The 14626-nt window shown below is 45.2% G+C and overlaps 1 protein-coding gene across 8 annotated transcripts in view; it reads left to right on the forward strand.

The window, feature by feature from the left end:
* PXDN (peroxidasin) overlaps window positions 1–14626 on the forward strand; it is a 112332-nt gene that overhangs the window by 42943 nt on the left and 54763 nt on the right. For 4 of the 8 annotated variants that reach the window (XM_045369895.3, XM_074012479.1, XM_045369892.3 and 1 more), the window contains exons 2-4: window positions 7513–7584; window positions 8664–8735; window positions 13374–13445. Coding sequence is in view for 4 of the 8 variants with exons in the window: in XM_045369892.3 (XP_045225827.2) it covers window positions 7513–7584; window positions 8664–8735; window positions 13374–13445 (216 nt within the window). In the remaining 4 variants the exon portion in view is untranslated. The remainder of the gene's footprint in view (window positions 1–7512; window positions 7585–8663; window positions 8736–13373; window positions 13446–14626) is intronic. The other 4 variants (XM_074012482.1, XM_074012481.1, XM_045369893.3 and 1 more) reach the window with 1 other exon arrangement.

The raw sequence follows: 14626 nt of genomic DNA on the forward strand, positions 1-14626 counted from the left end.
CTTGCTGTGTCACCCAGGCTGGAGTGTAGTGGCTCGATCTCAGCTCACTGCAACCTCTGCCTCCCGGGTTCAAGCGATTCTCCCACCTCAGCCTCCTGAATAACTGGGATTACAGGCGTGCGCCACCACGCCCAGCTAATTTTTCATATTTTTAATAGAGACAGGGTTTACCATGTTGACCAAGCTGGTCCCTAACTCCTGACCTCAAGTGATCCACCCACCTCGGCCTCCCACAGTGCCTGGCCTTGCTTGTATTGCTGTGTCCTGTGTGTTCTCACTGCTGAGCAACACGAATGACAAAGAACCACAATGTCATCACTGTGATTTACTTCAAGACGGCACATTTGTGTTGAAATCCTGTGCCTTAATGAGGAGCTTAAAATGAAGATACTTCTGCCATTAGCTTCAAGATGATTTTTAACATTGTGATCCAAATGTGATCAAAAATCTTAGGTAACATGTTAAGATGCACAAAATACTTAAAAAAAAAATCCAGACAATGGCCGGGTATGGTGGCTTATGCCTGTAATCCCAGCACTTTGGGGGGCTGAGGTGGGTGGATCACCTGAGGTCAGGAGTTTGAGACCAGCTTGGCCAACAAGGCGAAATCCTGTCTCTACTAAAAATACAAAAATTAGCCGGATGCAGTGGCACGTGCCTGTAATCCCAGCTACTTGGGAGGCTGAGGCAGGAGAATCACTTGAACCCGGGAGGCGGAGGTTGCAGTGACCTGAGATCACACCACTGCACTCCAGCGTGGGCAACAGAGTGAGACTCTGTGTTAAAAAAATAAATAAATAAAAATAAAAATGTAGACAATAATGATAAAGTCACAATAAAAAAATATTGAGAATAAAGACAATTCACCTCTGAAATACATAGTTTGTGGGGAATATTTGCAGGTAACTCCTGGCTCTTGTTAGTTAGAAACAGGCCTATATTACACGACTAGCACAAGAAAGAACAAAAGGCAAGAGTTCTCGTCGCCACATCATGAAAGTAACTTCTTTTTTTTTTTTTTTTTGAGCCGGAGTCTCGCTCTGTCACCCAGACTGGAGTGCAGTGGCCGGATCTCAGCTCACTGCAAGCTCCGCCTCCCGGGTTTAGGCCATTCTCATTCTCCTGCCTCAGCCTCCCGAGTAGCTGGGACTACAGGCGCCTGCCACCTCGCCCGGCTAGTTTTTTTGTATATTTTAGTAGAGACGGGGTTTCACCGTGTTAGCCGGGATGGTCTCTCGATCTCCTGACCTCGTGATCCGCCCGTCTCGGCCTCCCAAAGTGCTGGGATTACAGGCTTGAGCCACTGCGCCCAGCCGAAAGTAACTTCTTAAATTTTGATGCCCTGACATGAGTCAATTTTCATTCCATAATTGAGATAATTTTGGTTTTCAAACTGAACAATATAGTGTGTAACTTTGAATTTGTTGGCAAATTGGCAAACTCTTATTTATTTATTTTGTTGTTGTTGTTTTTTGGTGAGATGGAGTTTTGCTCTTGTTGCCCAGGCTGGAGTGCAATGGTGCAATCTCGGCTCACTGCAACCTCCACTTCACAGGCTCAAGCGATTCTCCCACCTCAGCCTCCCGAGTTGCTGGGATTACAAGTGCACACCACCACGCCTGGCTCATTTTTTGTATTTTTAGTAAAGACGGAGTTTCACCATGTTGGCCAGGCTGGTCTTGAACTGTTGACCTCAGGTGATCCGCCGGCCTCGACTTCCCAAAGTGCTAGGATTACAGGTGTGAGCCATCACCACACCCGGCCAAATTCTTAATATTTTATATTTAAAAATGGATTCAAACACATCTGAGACTTGCATATGGGAAAAGTCAAGATTGTTTTATTTTAAAAATCAGTATTATGGAAGGTATTATAATAGAATAAACTGTATAAAACGATCTTTAATGACTGCTTTTTAGAATTCATAACTTTGCCATGATTCAATGAAGCATTTCTGAGCGTTCTGTGCATTTTAGTTTACTGTGAAAGGGAATCTAATGACAAAAATCCCTGGAGGGTATCAGATTAAAACTTGGATCTCCAAGCTTCCTTTTAGTTCTAACCTTCAACTATTCTGTGGTTCTGCAGTGACTTGTGATTTTGATATTGAGTGTAAACCTGTACTTTGATGTTTCATTCCAAACACTACAATTCTCAACATTTTTTTTTTTCCTGGTAGGATTTTTAGTACATTAAGATTTGAGAATAATGGAAACATTAACAACAAAACAAAAGGAAACACAAAAACTACCCTAAAACTCCTTGATTTGAACTTCACTTGCTTTTTAAATGTAAGATGTAAATGAATCTGTGTTCTGTTTTTGAGACTCTAAATTGAAAAATTCATAGTTCATGCTTAATAGTTATTGCAGGCTTCTCTTTAAACTTGAGAGGGCTTGTGTTGGCGTCCACGTTCCCTAAGTAGGTCAGAGGCAGCGGCTCTGCTCTAACACTTGGGAGAACTCTTGAATGTAAGTGGCAGAGTCTGGTGGACTCTACCTGGGAGGATTAACCTCTTGAAATGCCTTCAGTGAGAGCAGTTTTAATGCTGAGAAAAGAGCCCTGTGCTGACTCTAATTGCATTTCTAGTTCTGCCACTTACAGACTGACTGACTTTAGGCAAATTACCTGATCTTTCTTAGTTTCTAAATTCCGATTTATCCAGAAAAGGGATTTCTTCTAACCTGGATCTCATTCTCTCCTCCCTTCCCTCAGTCAGCCACCTTCATGTGCTCTGCCTTAGTGTGCTTAGCCATTTCCTCAGGATGTGCCTTTGTCACTCTGAAGTAGGGGGTGACCTTGCCCTACCGTGGTCATTTCTGAGAGCTCTCGAGGGTTCCCTGTACACACCAATCTTCTCCAAGCGCAGGTGCTGCTGCCTAGCTCAGAGGTTGCCCCAGATACGTGCTTCGTGTGCTCAGTGAACGAGCTGACAAGACCCACTGGAATTGCAGGGGGTGTTCACGATGGATATTTACAGAGGTTTGCTGTTTATGAAGGACTTTTCACACATAAGCTCTTCATCCTTCTGTGACCTTGTTCACTGCTGCTTACTGTCATTGGCGCTTTATGGTTTAGGGCCCCAGGCTTTAGAAGGGATGTACCCCTTGTGCTTACCCAGGCAGGGGTGTGGCATTTTTAATCACAATCTCCTGGGGCTTTGGCCTTGGCTTCAGCAAGAGTTCATGGATGCTCTGTCTGATATTAGCCCTCAGTGTTCATCTGTGTTCCGCTTGCTTTAGTAATCATGCCACTTACAGTTTCCCGGAACTTTCTAGAATCTGTCTCTATGCTCATGCCAACTTACTTCATGGAGGGAGTGCCAGAGCCCCTTGCTTGTTGGCAGAAGTTATCCTGCGGCTGCGGAGGGCAGGTGACCCAGTGGTCTGCCTGTTGGCATGTGGCACACAGCTAGGGCCACGCGACCACATTTGCCTAGGGTCCCTCTCCAGCCCCCGCAGCCCCTTCGGGAGACATTACTGCAGGAGGACCGGGTGGGAGCACAAAGCCCCAGGGAAGAGCCAAGGAAGACTTGTTGAAGTGCTCTTTAAATCTTCAAAGTTTGGGCACGTTTTTTTCCCCCAGTTAGGATTATTTGTGGAACTATTTATTATGATTGTTAAAATAATAATTGTTTGTCAAGTTGTTTAGTCATATGTAGGTGCATAATGCAGGGATCAAATGCCTCCCCACAGTCTTATTCTGCCCAGACATGTGCAAAGGTTATTTTAAAAGTTGTAAAATGGGGAGCACTTATATGTGGCACTTAAATTTAAGCACTTTTTAATTGGAGAGTTTAGCTTTACATTTATTGTAAGCTTTATGTCAATGATGACCAGTAAGTTAAGGATCAGATGTGGAAGAAATGCAGAGGAAATGAGCAAATGCCTGCTACTAGTGTTTATGTGTTTGCATGCGTGTGCAAATGCTTTTCCTATATCTACTCACACACACACTTAAAAATATACATAGTGTGTATTTGCATTATGTCTTCAGCATTCCCGAAGAACAATGACTTCCAAACTTTACCTTACTTAGAATCACCTGGAAATCTTATTAGAACCCACATTACTGGGACCCACTCCCGGAGTTTCTGATTCTGGAGATTTGGGGTGGGGCCCAGAATTTGCTTTTGTAACAGGCTCCCAAGCACTTGTGCCATGAAACAGTGCTTAGCGGAATCCTGGCTGCTCTGTGGAGGGCAGATCCCTCCTGACCTTTCTAGAATCTTGCAAGTGAGAAATATTCAGGCAAAAATCAGCCCTTGCATTTGTCTTCATGACCTCAAAGTTGGGGTTCATATTTGAAACAAACATTGGCTTCCTGTGTCTGTGGTGTCTTCATGCCCTGAGCTTGTCTCTCGGGGATGGAGCCACAACAACCTGGACCCTGTGCCCTTTCTGTTGCTCTGGAACAGGAGGGTTTCTGAGGCAGCTCCAAGTCCCCTCCTGTAACGTGTGCAGATGTAGCTGTGTTGTAAATCATCCCACCCAAACACCACACGCTCCTGTTTGGTGACAAATCTTTCTAGCTGCTTTCATGTGCTGTGGTATCAGACAGAAAATGTAAACACACACACATGCAGATGAATATGTGCGTGTATAAATATTGGTGTATGAGTGTTTTTTCATCCTGTTCCTCAGATTAGATCATTTCTAATGTTGAGTAGCTCCCAACTCCTCTCCCCTCTGCAGTATTCAATGGTAAGTCCATCCAATGAGCTTTTCATTTCAGCTATCATATTTTTCAGTTCTAGAATTTCAGTTTGTTTTTTTTTTTTATTGTTTCACTTTGTCGCCTAAGATAACCCCCTTTGCAGTAAAGGGGACCCTCTGTTTTACCCTCTTCATAGTAGAAGTCTTTTTTAGTGGTCTGCCTAAGAACGTGGTGGGAGGTCTAACTGCTTGTGAGCAGGTTGTGAAATGGTCCCCTTAACCTCGACCAGTGCCATCCCACAGAAATATGGTGAGAACTACTTAGGTAATTTAACATTTTCTGGTCACTTCCTGAAAAAATTAGAAACAGTTAATTTTAAAAATGTTTTATTTAACTCTGCATGCCAGACTTGTACATGTTTCAGCATGCACTCAATATAAACTTTTATTGAAGATGGATTTATGTTCTATTTGTTTGTAGGAAGTCCTTGAGGTCCAGTGTGAGTTTTGCACTTTTACTCAACACTGGCCACCTCTCAGGCGCTCAGACCCAGGGCACAGGGCCTTGTGTGTGGGACAGCACCTGTCTGTCCGTCACTCTAGAGGTTTTTGGTGGCACCGACTTCAGATCTGGGGAAGGGTCTGCATGTCGTCGGGAGGGTAGTTTTGCAGCTCTTCCTGCCGTCTTCCCAGGCTCTAGGAGCCGAGTCCACATCTTGCTTTCCAGCTTCCACGCTGTTGCCGCTGCCTCCTCTGTACCTTGAGTGTGGGTTCCCATGAGGAATGAGGAGCCAGAACAAGTGGGGCTCACTCCATCCTCTGCTCTGGACGAGCAGCTTGGTTTCTGGATTAGATGTGGTTGGGGTTGATTTCTGCTCTAAGCCGTGATGCGTGGCTCAGCCTCAGGACAGCCTTTCTTACCTGTTCAAATGCTGGGAAGCCCCTCAGCTTGCTGTGTCTCAGGTACAGGAGCTTCTTTGCAATCATTTGTTTATCCCGAAATTGTGGCTGGTCAGAATTCTCTCCTGATCTGTACTTGGTCTGTGTTTTCTGTACTGAATGAGTGAGTATCCTGGATGGCTGCTTTCCCCTCCCGTGTCTTCCTCCAGCAACACCTCCCAGTTTCGGTGCCTCCTGACTTTCAGCAGCTCCTATGTGGACAGGACATGGAGCCACTAGTGGTATTCTGAATATGAATGTAAATTAAAATCTCATCTGTTTAAAAAGGAGCATGGCAGTGCAAGGGGAGGGTGCGTGTGAGGAGACTGTTGGTGGACTGTGGGTATCACTGAGGAAAGCGAACCCGGGTGCGAGGGCGCAGTGTGGAATGATGCCCAGGAGAGCCGGATGGGCAGAGGGGAGCCGCCTTCCCCTTCTCCTCCAGGAGAACTTGACCCACAGCATGGGGCAGCCCTGGGAGGGACACATTTAATTCGCTGACCTCTAGGCTGGACGCTGTTACTGTCAGTGACACAGATAGTTTTTTCGAAGTATCTTGTTGAACCATAAACTAGAACTTAGTTTGTAGAACATAAACTAGTTTTGCAAACTACTGACAGTGATTGGTGTAGGGTAATCAGATTCCTTAGAAGGTTATAAACATTTTCTGTTATGATACCCTAATGCCCTGACCTTACCTATGATACCCTAATGACCAAACATAGTCACGTCTGAGGCCCTGGGGGTGAGCCCAGTGGATTTCGGGAGACACAGTTCAACCCGTACCAATCCCTGCTGGACGATATGAAAAGGGACTGGACCTATGCGTAAGGAATTTTAATTTTCCTGAGTATTTGATAAAGAAATTGGTCTTTCTGTTTATTTTTCAGTGGTTTCTATACTTGTTCAATTTATAGTTTTAATTCAAGCTGGGATGGGCAGTCTACAAGGGTAGAGCGGACGCCTCTGCATGTCTGCACTTCCTGTCGCTGCCTTCAGGCCTCTGACCTGACTACCTGTGCTGCCCACGGCCCGTGGCCTCCGTGGTCGGGGCCTCCCAGCTTGCTCTGCCTGATGCTGCTGCCCGCGGCCCGTGGCCTCCATGGTCGGGGCCTCCCAGCTTGCTCTGCCTGATGCTGCGGCCTGTGACCTCCGTGGTCGGGGCCTCCCAGCTTGCTCTGCCTGAGCATCAGATCATCAGGAATCAAAGTGTTTCTCCTTCCAGCACCAGATTCAGTCTGTGTCGATTCTGGCATACTCTCTGGTCTCTCATGGGCTATTCGGATCCTCTCTCCACCCCCGAAATATAAATAAATATAAATAAATAACAGTGGAAGTTTAATGTAATGAAAATACCTATTTGGAACCATTAGGGTAAAACCCATATGTGAGAAAGCCTATTTTCCCAGTTAGCTGAATTCACTGTCGTGGTTTTGAGACATTCAGTTTAAATCTCATGAAGGTAACACTTTGAGGTCATTGACTAAGGAACAGCCGAATTCCAGCTCATGAAATCACTGGAGTAAACTCTAAGGTGTTTACTCAGTTCCACAGGTGGTGCGACTCTCTTCTTGAATGTCATCACACCTAACCTGTGTTTATTATCCTAAGACTTATCGACATGACATTTTCCAGTGGTTTACCAAAGATAGGGTGTTTAGGTAGTTTATGTAATTTTTCTCCCCATAATTACTGTTTTTAAAAATTCTGTAGTGTGAGACTGTTGTTCCATCATTCAGATAAGTATTCATACACTTATTAGCCTCAGTGAAAAAGAAGACTCATTTAAGGAGTGAACTGGATGGTTGAATATTTTAAATGCGTTGTCACTGTTTTGAAACTGACTAAGAACAGCAAAGGTGTAGCGGTGTTTATAGTTTTTTTTTCACATAATAATACCTTTCTTGTTTCTTCACAGAGATCTTCGCTTTAACAGAATCAGAGAGATCCAACCTGGGGCATTCAGGCGGCTGAGGAACTTGAACACATTGTGAGTGGAAATATTCTATTGGAAACTAATAGAAAAATAGAAATCATTACATTATTTACCTGTGGGTAGAACTCATCGTCCACAATCAGTGGGCATGGGTGGGGAAAAGTAGAACAGAAAAGTGAGGCTGAAAAATGCACCTGAATGCCAGGACGGTGAATGCCAGGACGGTGAATGCCAGGACTGTGGCCACTGTATTTCTCGTCTCATGGCTGTGTGCCTGGCCATTGCATGTTGATTGGGACCCATGCTGACCGACCGCAAAACTTGTCCCTGGCCTTCATATGGATCACTTGCTCCAGAATCACTCTGCCCTTGCTGGGTCAGGCTGACCTCTGTGTGCTCTTGCACCTCCTCCGTGGCAAGGTTGAGCAGGACAGTGCTGCTTCTGAGTGTGGAGTGGACTGAAGTGAGGGTTCAAGGCAGTCCCATGATGCCCGGAGGGAGCAGGCAGGGCCAGGTCCAGTGTTGCTGTGCAGACCTCCGGCTCTGCAGGGCACGCCCAGTGCAGTGGAAGCTGGTTCCCTTCTGCACCAGGACTGAGCACAGTGGCGTAAGGGCAGGGTCATGGGGAACATGGGACTGCCTGGGCCACCTGTCCACTGTTGACCCTGGAGAGCAAGGGGCCTGGGGCCTCTCACCCCAGGCCCTTGTCTGTGCACATGAATGGAGCACGGGCCACAGGGCCCACCTTTCCTGGCACGTCTGTCTGCCCACACCACCCTCCCACCATGACTGCCTTAGCACTGGCCACAGTCCTGGTTAAAACAGAAAACCTAAGAGACAGCAGGATAAAGATACAAACTCCCTTCTGTAGGAGAGAAGGAATTTTTTCTCCACCGTATCAAAAGGTGGTAACTGTGGAATACGGACAGCATTGCAGAGCAACTTTTCCACCATGATGGTTAAACGCTAAAGCTGTGTTTTGTCCTGTGAATTCAGCATTCATTGAATGTTGATGGCAAGTCTGTAACTGAATTGTTACATGGCCTTTTCCAAGGCTGTCGGAATGTTTTAACACAACTTTGAAGTTTGTTTTCTGTTGTTTTTTAAAATTCTTATTGACTCTTGTTTCATAGGCTTCTCAATAATAATCAGATCAAGAGGATCCCTAGTGGAGCATTTGAAGACTTGGAAAATTTAAAATATCTGTAAGTTAATGATCAGTTCTTTAACCTAAAAGCTTACGGTATCTAGATTACTTAAAAATAGAGCTAAATTTCATGCTGTTTATGAATTATTATAAATATATTCATTTAAAAGAAGTTTTATTTTCAGAAGGTGAGTAAAAATTTAGCTGGGATTATAAAAACAGGTTGTCATTGATACAAAGTGCTACATTATGTGATTTTTAATGTTTCATCACTAAGCCTTAGTAAAGTGGATTGCATAAAGTTAAAATGCACAGCCTTTGAAAATCCCTTTAGAAATAATGATGATGTTTCCAGAGGGGAAAGCGATGCTAAGTGAGTTGCTGATATGAACAGCTGACAGGTGTGTTGCAGAGTATCAGCTGTCAGAATAGTTTCCAGTTGTCTTTCCTGCTGCAGGTGACGTGTAAAATCGGAATAACTCACCTGGTGCAATGTCACTCATTCCTGCTGCAGGTGACATGTAAAATCGGAATAACTCACCCCGGTGCAATGTCACTCATTTCTGCTGCAGGTGACGTGTAAAATCGAAATAACTCACCCCGGTGCAATGTCACTCATTCCTGCAGATCGTCTTGTCTTCCGCTAAGTGACTTCACCTCTTATTTTTGTGTGAATTTTATTTCACTTTTAAAAACTGAGTTTAATCTATTTATTTTCATTTAACACATCTTTTGCTCATTGAGATCAGTTTTGCAGTTTAGAAAATGAGCTTCCTGGTTTAGTCTCAGTCACACACATACTTGCTATAAAATTGGAAAGGTTGAAGAAAAACACTCGGAGTAGAAGGGTGTGTCATGTGCTTTTAGATTATTAAGACTTAGTCACTTTCCAAAGAGAGTTATTTTTAATAAAAATTATTTATTTCAGCCATTTTTATTGGAAGTTTTTATCATATGTGAACCTAAAAATGTTTAAGTTATTTTGATTTGTTTTTTATTTTACTTTAAGTTCTGGGCTACATGTGCAGAACGTGCAGGTTTGTTACATAGGTATACGCGTGCCATGGTGCTTGGCTGCACCCATCAACCATCATCTAGGTTTTAAGCCCCACGTGCATTAGGTATTTGTCCTAATGCTCTAGGTTTTTTGATTCTTAAAACAAAGTTGTGTTGTTATTATTGATGTATACTCTGAAATCTGTTTTGATTCTAGCTGTGTCTATGACTGTTAATTACAGAGCTGCCTTTAACTGTTTATTAAAATAATTGCCTCTGTGAAGATACTTGTCAGTGTTACATACACACTCTCCCCTCCATCATTGTGGCATAGGATGTTAATTTTTAATTTCATATAAACATGACTAAGCCTTGTCCCACATTTCTAAAATGAGACACATCTTTTATTGGTTAATTTATGCTCCCCCTCCCTTTTTTTTTGTATTTCGAGTGTTGTGCAATTTCCAGAAGAGGGCTTTTGTTTCCTGGAAAGGAGATCCGGTCAGCTGATAGCCAGCATTCCTTGTGTGTGTATATGTGTGTGTAATAGGTTTAACAGGTTTTTTAATATTATTTTATTTTTTGTCACTGGTTTTGAATTATTAAGAGCAACTTACTATGCACTCAGCAAATGTGTTCACAGTGGAGTTGTTGGGATGCTCTGTTTTCACTGATCTCTTTTCAACGACCCTCGTCCGACCTCATCTGCTGCACAGCGGCTCTCTGAGCGCCTGCACTCCACACTCTTCCCTCGCTCCCTCGGTAACAAACTGCGGTGTCCCTGGCGGCGGAGGACACAGATCACTGGGGTGGAGGGAGCACAGACTGGGGGGTCATGACTCAGAAACGGACTAAAGACCAGGGCAGAGGAGGGAGCTGTGCAGAGAGGCCCGGGGACCTCTTTCCACAGCACCGCAGCCTCCACCTCCTCAGCGCTCATTGGTGGAGAACATTTGATAAGTGCTGATTTAGGAAACTGTGTAAGACTTAAATTCTGTGATTTAAACTGTGTACAATCTAAATGCTGAAGAACTCTCTTGAAATTTACTGATTATTTCAGCCTTCTATAGGGAGTCAGTACCAAAATATACTTGTAGAGGTTGAGTAGTTCTTATTTCTTGGAACTCCAATTACTTCTAGTCAGGCATAAGCCTTCCCTTTAGTTCACATTTCTTAGTGAAATTATTTCTTGAGACAGTTAGGACTCGTTCATAGGTCAACTCTATGATGAAGTAGAAAATCACAATTTATTATTATGATCAATACTCACCTTTTTTTTTTTTGGAGATGGAGTTTCCCTCTTGTTGCCCAGGCTAGAGTGCGGTGGTGTGATCTCAGCTCACTGCAACGTCCACCTCCCAGGTTCAAAAGATTCTCCTGCTTCACCTTCCTGAAGAGCTGGGATTACAGGCGTTCGCCACCACGCATGGCTAATTTTTTGTATTTTTAGTAGAGACGGGGTTTCACCATTTTGGTCAGGCTGATCTCGAACTCCTGACCTCAGGTGATCTACCCACCTTGGCCTCCCAAAGTGCTGAGATTACAGGCGTGAGCCACCGCACCCAGCCAATACCCACCTATGCTTATGAAAACAAATTACATCCCAATGTCTTTATAAACACACATTCATACATGTCAGTTTGATTCAGTTGTCCTGTGTATTCTTTAAAAAGATTCCCTTTCATTTTTTAAAATGCCTCTAAAACGATGTTCTCATTGATACTTTGTTTTTGTTTCTCTTTTTAAAGAAATGGGCACAGAAAATTACATTTAAACCTGCCTTCTCCAGAAGTATAGTAACAACTCCCATGTGAACAGCAGTTAATGTGTGTGGGGCCATTTTGTAAGAGATAAATGTATACACACACACACACACACATATTTACACACTAATCTCAACGATTTCTGTCCATTTTAGAGAAGAGGAAACTTGAGGCCCAGGCATTAAGTGGAAGGTCAAGGATTCCCACACATGCAGCCCAGAGAAGTAACAACCGTGTCAGGCCTCTGCTGTGGGCACTGGGCCCTCGGTCACTGGGGAGCTCTGAGTGGTTCGTGTTAAGTTTGTAACTTTTTTTTTTTTTTTTTGAGACAGAGTCTTGCTCTGTGGCCCAGGCTGGAGTACAGTGGCGCGATCTCGGCTCACTGCAGGCTCCACCTCCCGGGTTCACGCCATTCTCCTGCCTCAGCCTCCCGAGTAGCTGGGACTACAGGCACCCGCCACCATGTCCGGCTAGTTTTTTAATATTTTTATTAGAGACGGGGTTTCACCGTGTTAGCCTGGATGGTCTCGATCTCCTGACCTTGTGATCTTCCCGTCTCGGCCTCCCAAAGTGCTGGGATTACAGGCATGAGCTACCGCGCCTGGCCAAGGCTTGTAACTCTTTATGAAGTCAGCTCTGCAAATTTGCATGGAGGGAGGATGTGAGGTCCACTTAGATGGGCTGTAAGAAGTAAGGCTAGCAGTGCTGGTTCTGTTAAACTGGATCCTGCACCAGACATATTAATTAACTTACCATCAAACACTCGGCCCTTCTGGATATGAATTATATAATACTGTAAGCATTGAGACAAAAAATGTTTTTTATTTAGTGGAACGAGTAGGTGAAACCCAGTCATAAATAATCAATTTTGAAGAGACGTGTCTGCCTGAATTTGACAAGTAGGAAAAGCATAGATTTTGACTTGCCCATCTGCCTATGTCAGAGATGGAGCCCAGGGATTCCAAGAAGCGGTAGTGGCAGGTCTCCCCGAGTCTGGGCACGGACACAGATTCACAGCCGCCTTGGGCTCTTCCACGCTGCTGGCCTAGAGCTGTGTCGTGAAGCAAACTGGCTGAGGGCGAGTCGTGTCCGAGATGGGTGGGCACAATGCACATGGTTTTGTGGCTCTTTTTGGAATGGTGATACGTTGGTGTGGAAATTTTCATCCTCCGTCTGTTAGGTCAGGCTTGGCAGGTGTTTTCAGTGCAGGACCAGGCCTCTGTGAGCCGCACAGTCTCTGCCGGGGCCACTCGGCTCTGCCGCACGGCGCCAGCACAGCCCCAGACGGTCCGGAGTGCGCGAGTGTGGGCGGGTTCCGGCAGAGCTTCCTTTATGGACACTGACATTCCAAGGTCACATGTTAGGAAATACGATTCTTCTGTTGAGATTTTCCACCATTTTACACAAAGACAAGCGCCAGGCCAACTGTGTGACTCTTCCAATATGCCTCTATTGCTTCTGTTTTCTAAGAATGCGATTCTAGGGGTGAGTTATTCAGGACACATTCGGTCTTCATATGGTCCACTCCCCAAATTATTCCTAGGTATTTTAGAGATGTATCAATATCAGTTATAGAATCTTACCACCAGTGCATTACACATGTCTGTGGAAAATGGTTTTTATCTTCTTCAGGCTTTGAAGCAAATGTATTGTCAACAATTCATTAGCCATAGTCTAAGGTCAGCGAATTGCCTGAAAAACCCGTCGCAGTGGTTTGATCGCCTTCAGTCGGCACCAGTTGCTTTTGGCCCACTTGAGATCTGAGGGAAGGGAAGCCCTTGGGAGAGGCACTCTGTACTCACTGTGCAGACGGTTTGTTTGCATTCGAATACAGTCATTAATTGTAAAACTGTCTCCGTGTGTCAATTTAATTCTTCTTTTCCGTCTGAAGTTCGACCTCCTGTCTGTGTGCTAACGCCCCGTGTTTCTTGTTTCAGCTATCTGTACAAGAATGAGATCCAGTCAATTGACAGGCAAGCATTTAAGGGACTTGCCTCTCTAGAGCAACTGTAAGTGCCTCCTCTCTTCATGCTTTAGTTCTTGGATGCCGCCTGGCTCTTTTCCTCTTGTAGGGACCAGTCAACTGAGCTAGCTGTTTGCATGATGCATGACTATGCTACCTGAGGTGCGGGGAGTACGTGCATGATGACGGAAAAACAGGCATGGGCGAGTCATTCGTCCTCCTCCCCGCCTTCCACCCAGCCAGCCTTCCACCCACCCCTCAGGATGCATCACTGGTTTCCTCTATGGTGGCACCAGACCCTGGGCTGTGCTCTCCTGACGCCAAGGACAGTAAGATCAGTGGCATCCCTGTCACAACTTAGAGGAGAGACAGGCAGGCGCACAAGTCCAATCAAGGCGTCCTTCGCAGGGGAAATGTCCAGGGTGCCCGGGGAGCAGAGGGCTGTTTGCCTCGTTCATTGTTCCTCATTATGACTCTGAACCCATGGGCTGAATTTTTTCAATTGTGATGCCCTTATTTTGGAGAAAACCCTTTTTCCCTTGTAGTTCTAGTTAGTGTGTGCAGCGTGTAATGAAACACTCCTAGTTCCCTTGGCCGCCCGTGAAGTCGTACTTTGCTGTGAAGTCGTACTTTGCTGTGAAGTCAGCATGTTGATTTTTCATTACAATGTCCTGGTAAAAAGGAGGATTTGTCCTGGTTTGTTTGCTCGGCCAGTCACCTTTCACTCGGCAAGCTGAGCCCATTCCTGGGGAGTTGCAGGTTGTCACGGTTTTAGGAATGTGGATGAAAGCAGCTGTTTGCTGTGATGCAGTGTGACGTCCTCCTGCCACAGCTGCTGATCTCTGGTCACGGGTCACTGGGTGACTGGACACAGCGATGTTGTCAGAGAGTTTGAGGCCAGGCGGTGCGGGGGAGAGACCACTCTGGGACTGTGCATCCCGAGGACCCATAGTGCTCATGTTTCTGAAAGTGCGTGTTGATTCAAGTGAGCACGGACAGGGCGTGGGTAGATTTGGGAAGAGATCGTCTGTCTCTGCGGAGAGGGACAGTGCACCTCATTGCAGAAACACATGGAGGTATGCAGGGAACCCCCACATGTAGGGAGAGCTTGCAAAGGAGCAAGCTCTCATATCCAGCAAGCGTGTCCCTCAGTGGGGGCGAGAACATCTTCGTAGCAGACAGTTCTTCGATCCTAAATGGATTGGAAAACCCTCATCTGGCTTTGTG

This window comes from Macaca fascicularis, chromosome 13, assembly GCF_037993035.2.
Source record: "Macaca fascicularis isolate 582-1 chromosome 13, T2T-MFA8v1.1".
In the NCBI taxonomy this organism is placed as follows: Eukaryota; Metazoa; Chordata; class Mammalia; order Primates; family Cercopithecidae; genus Macaca; species Macaca fascicularis.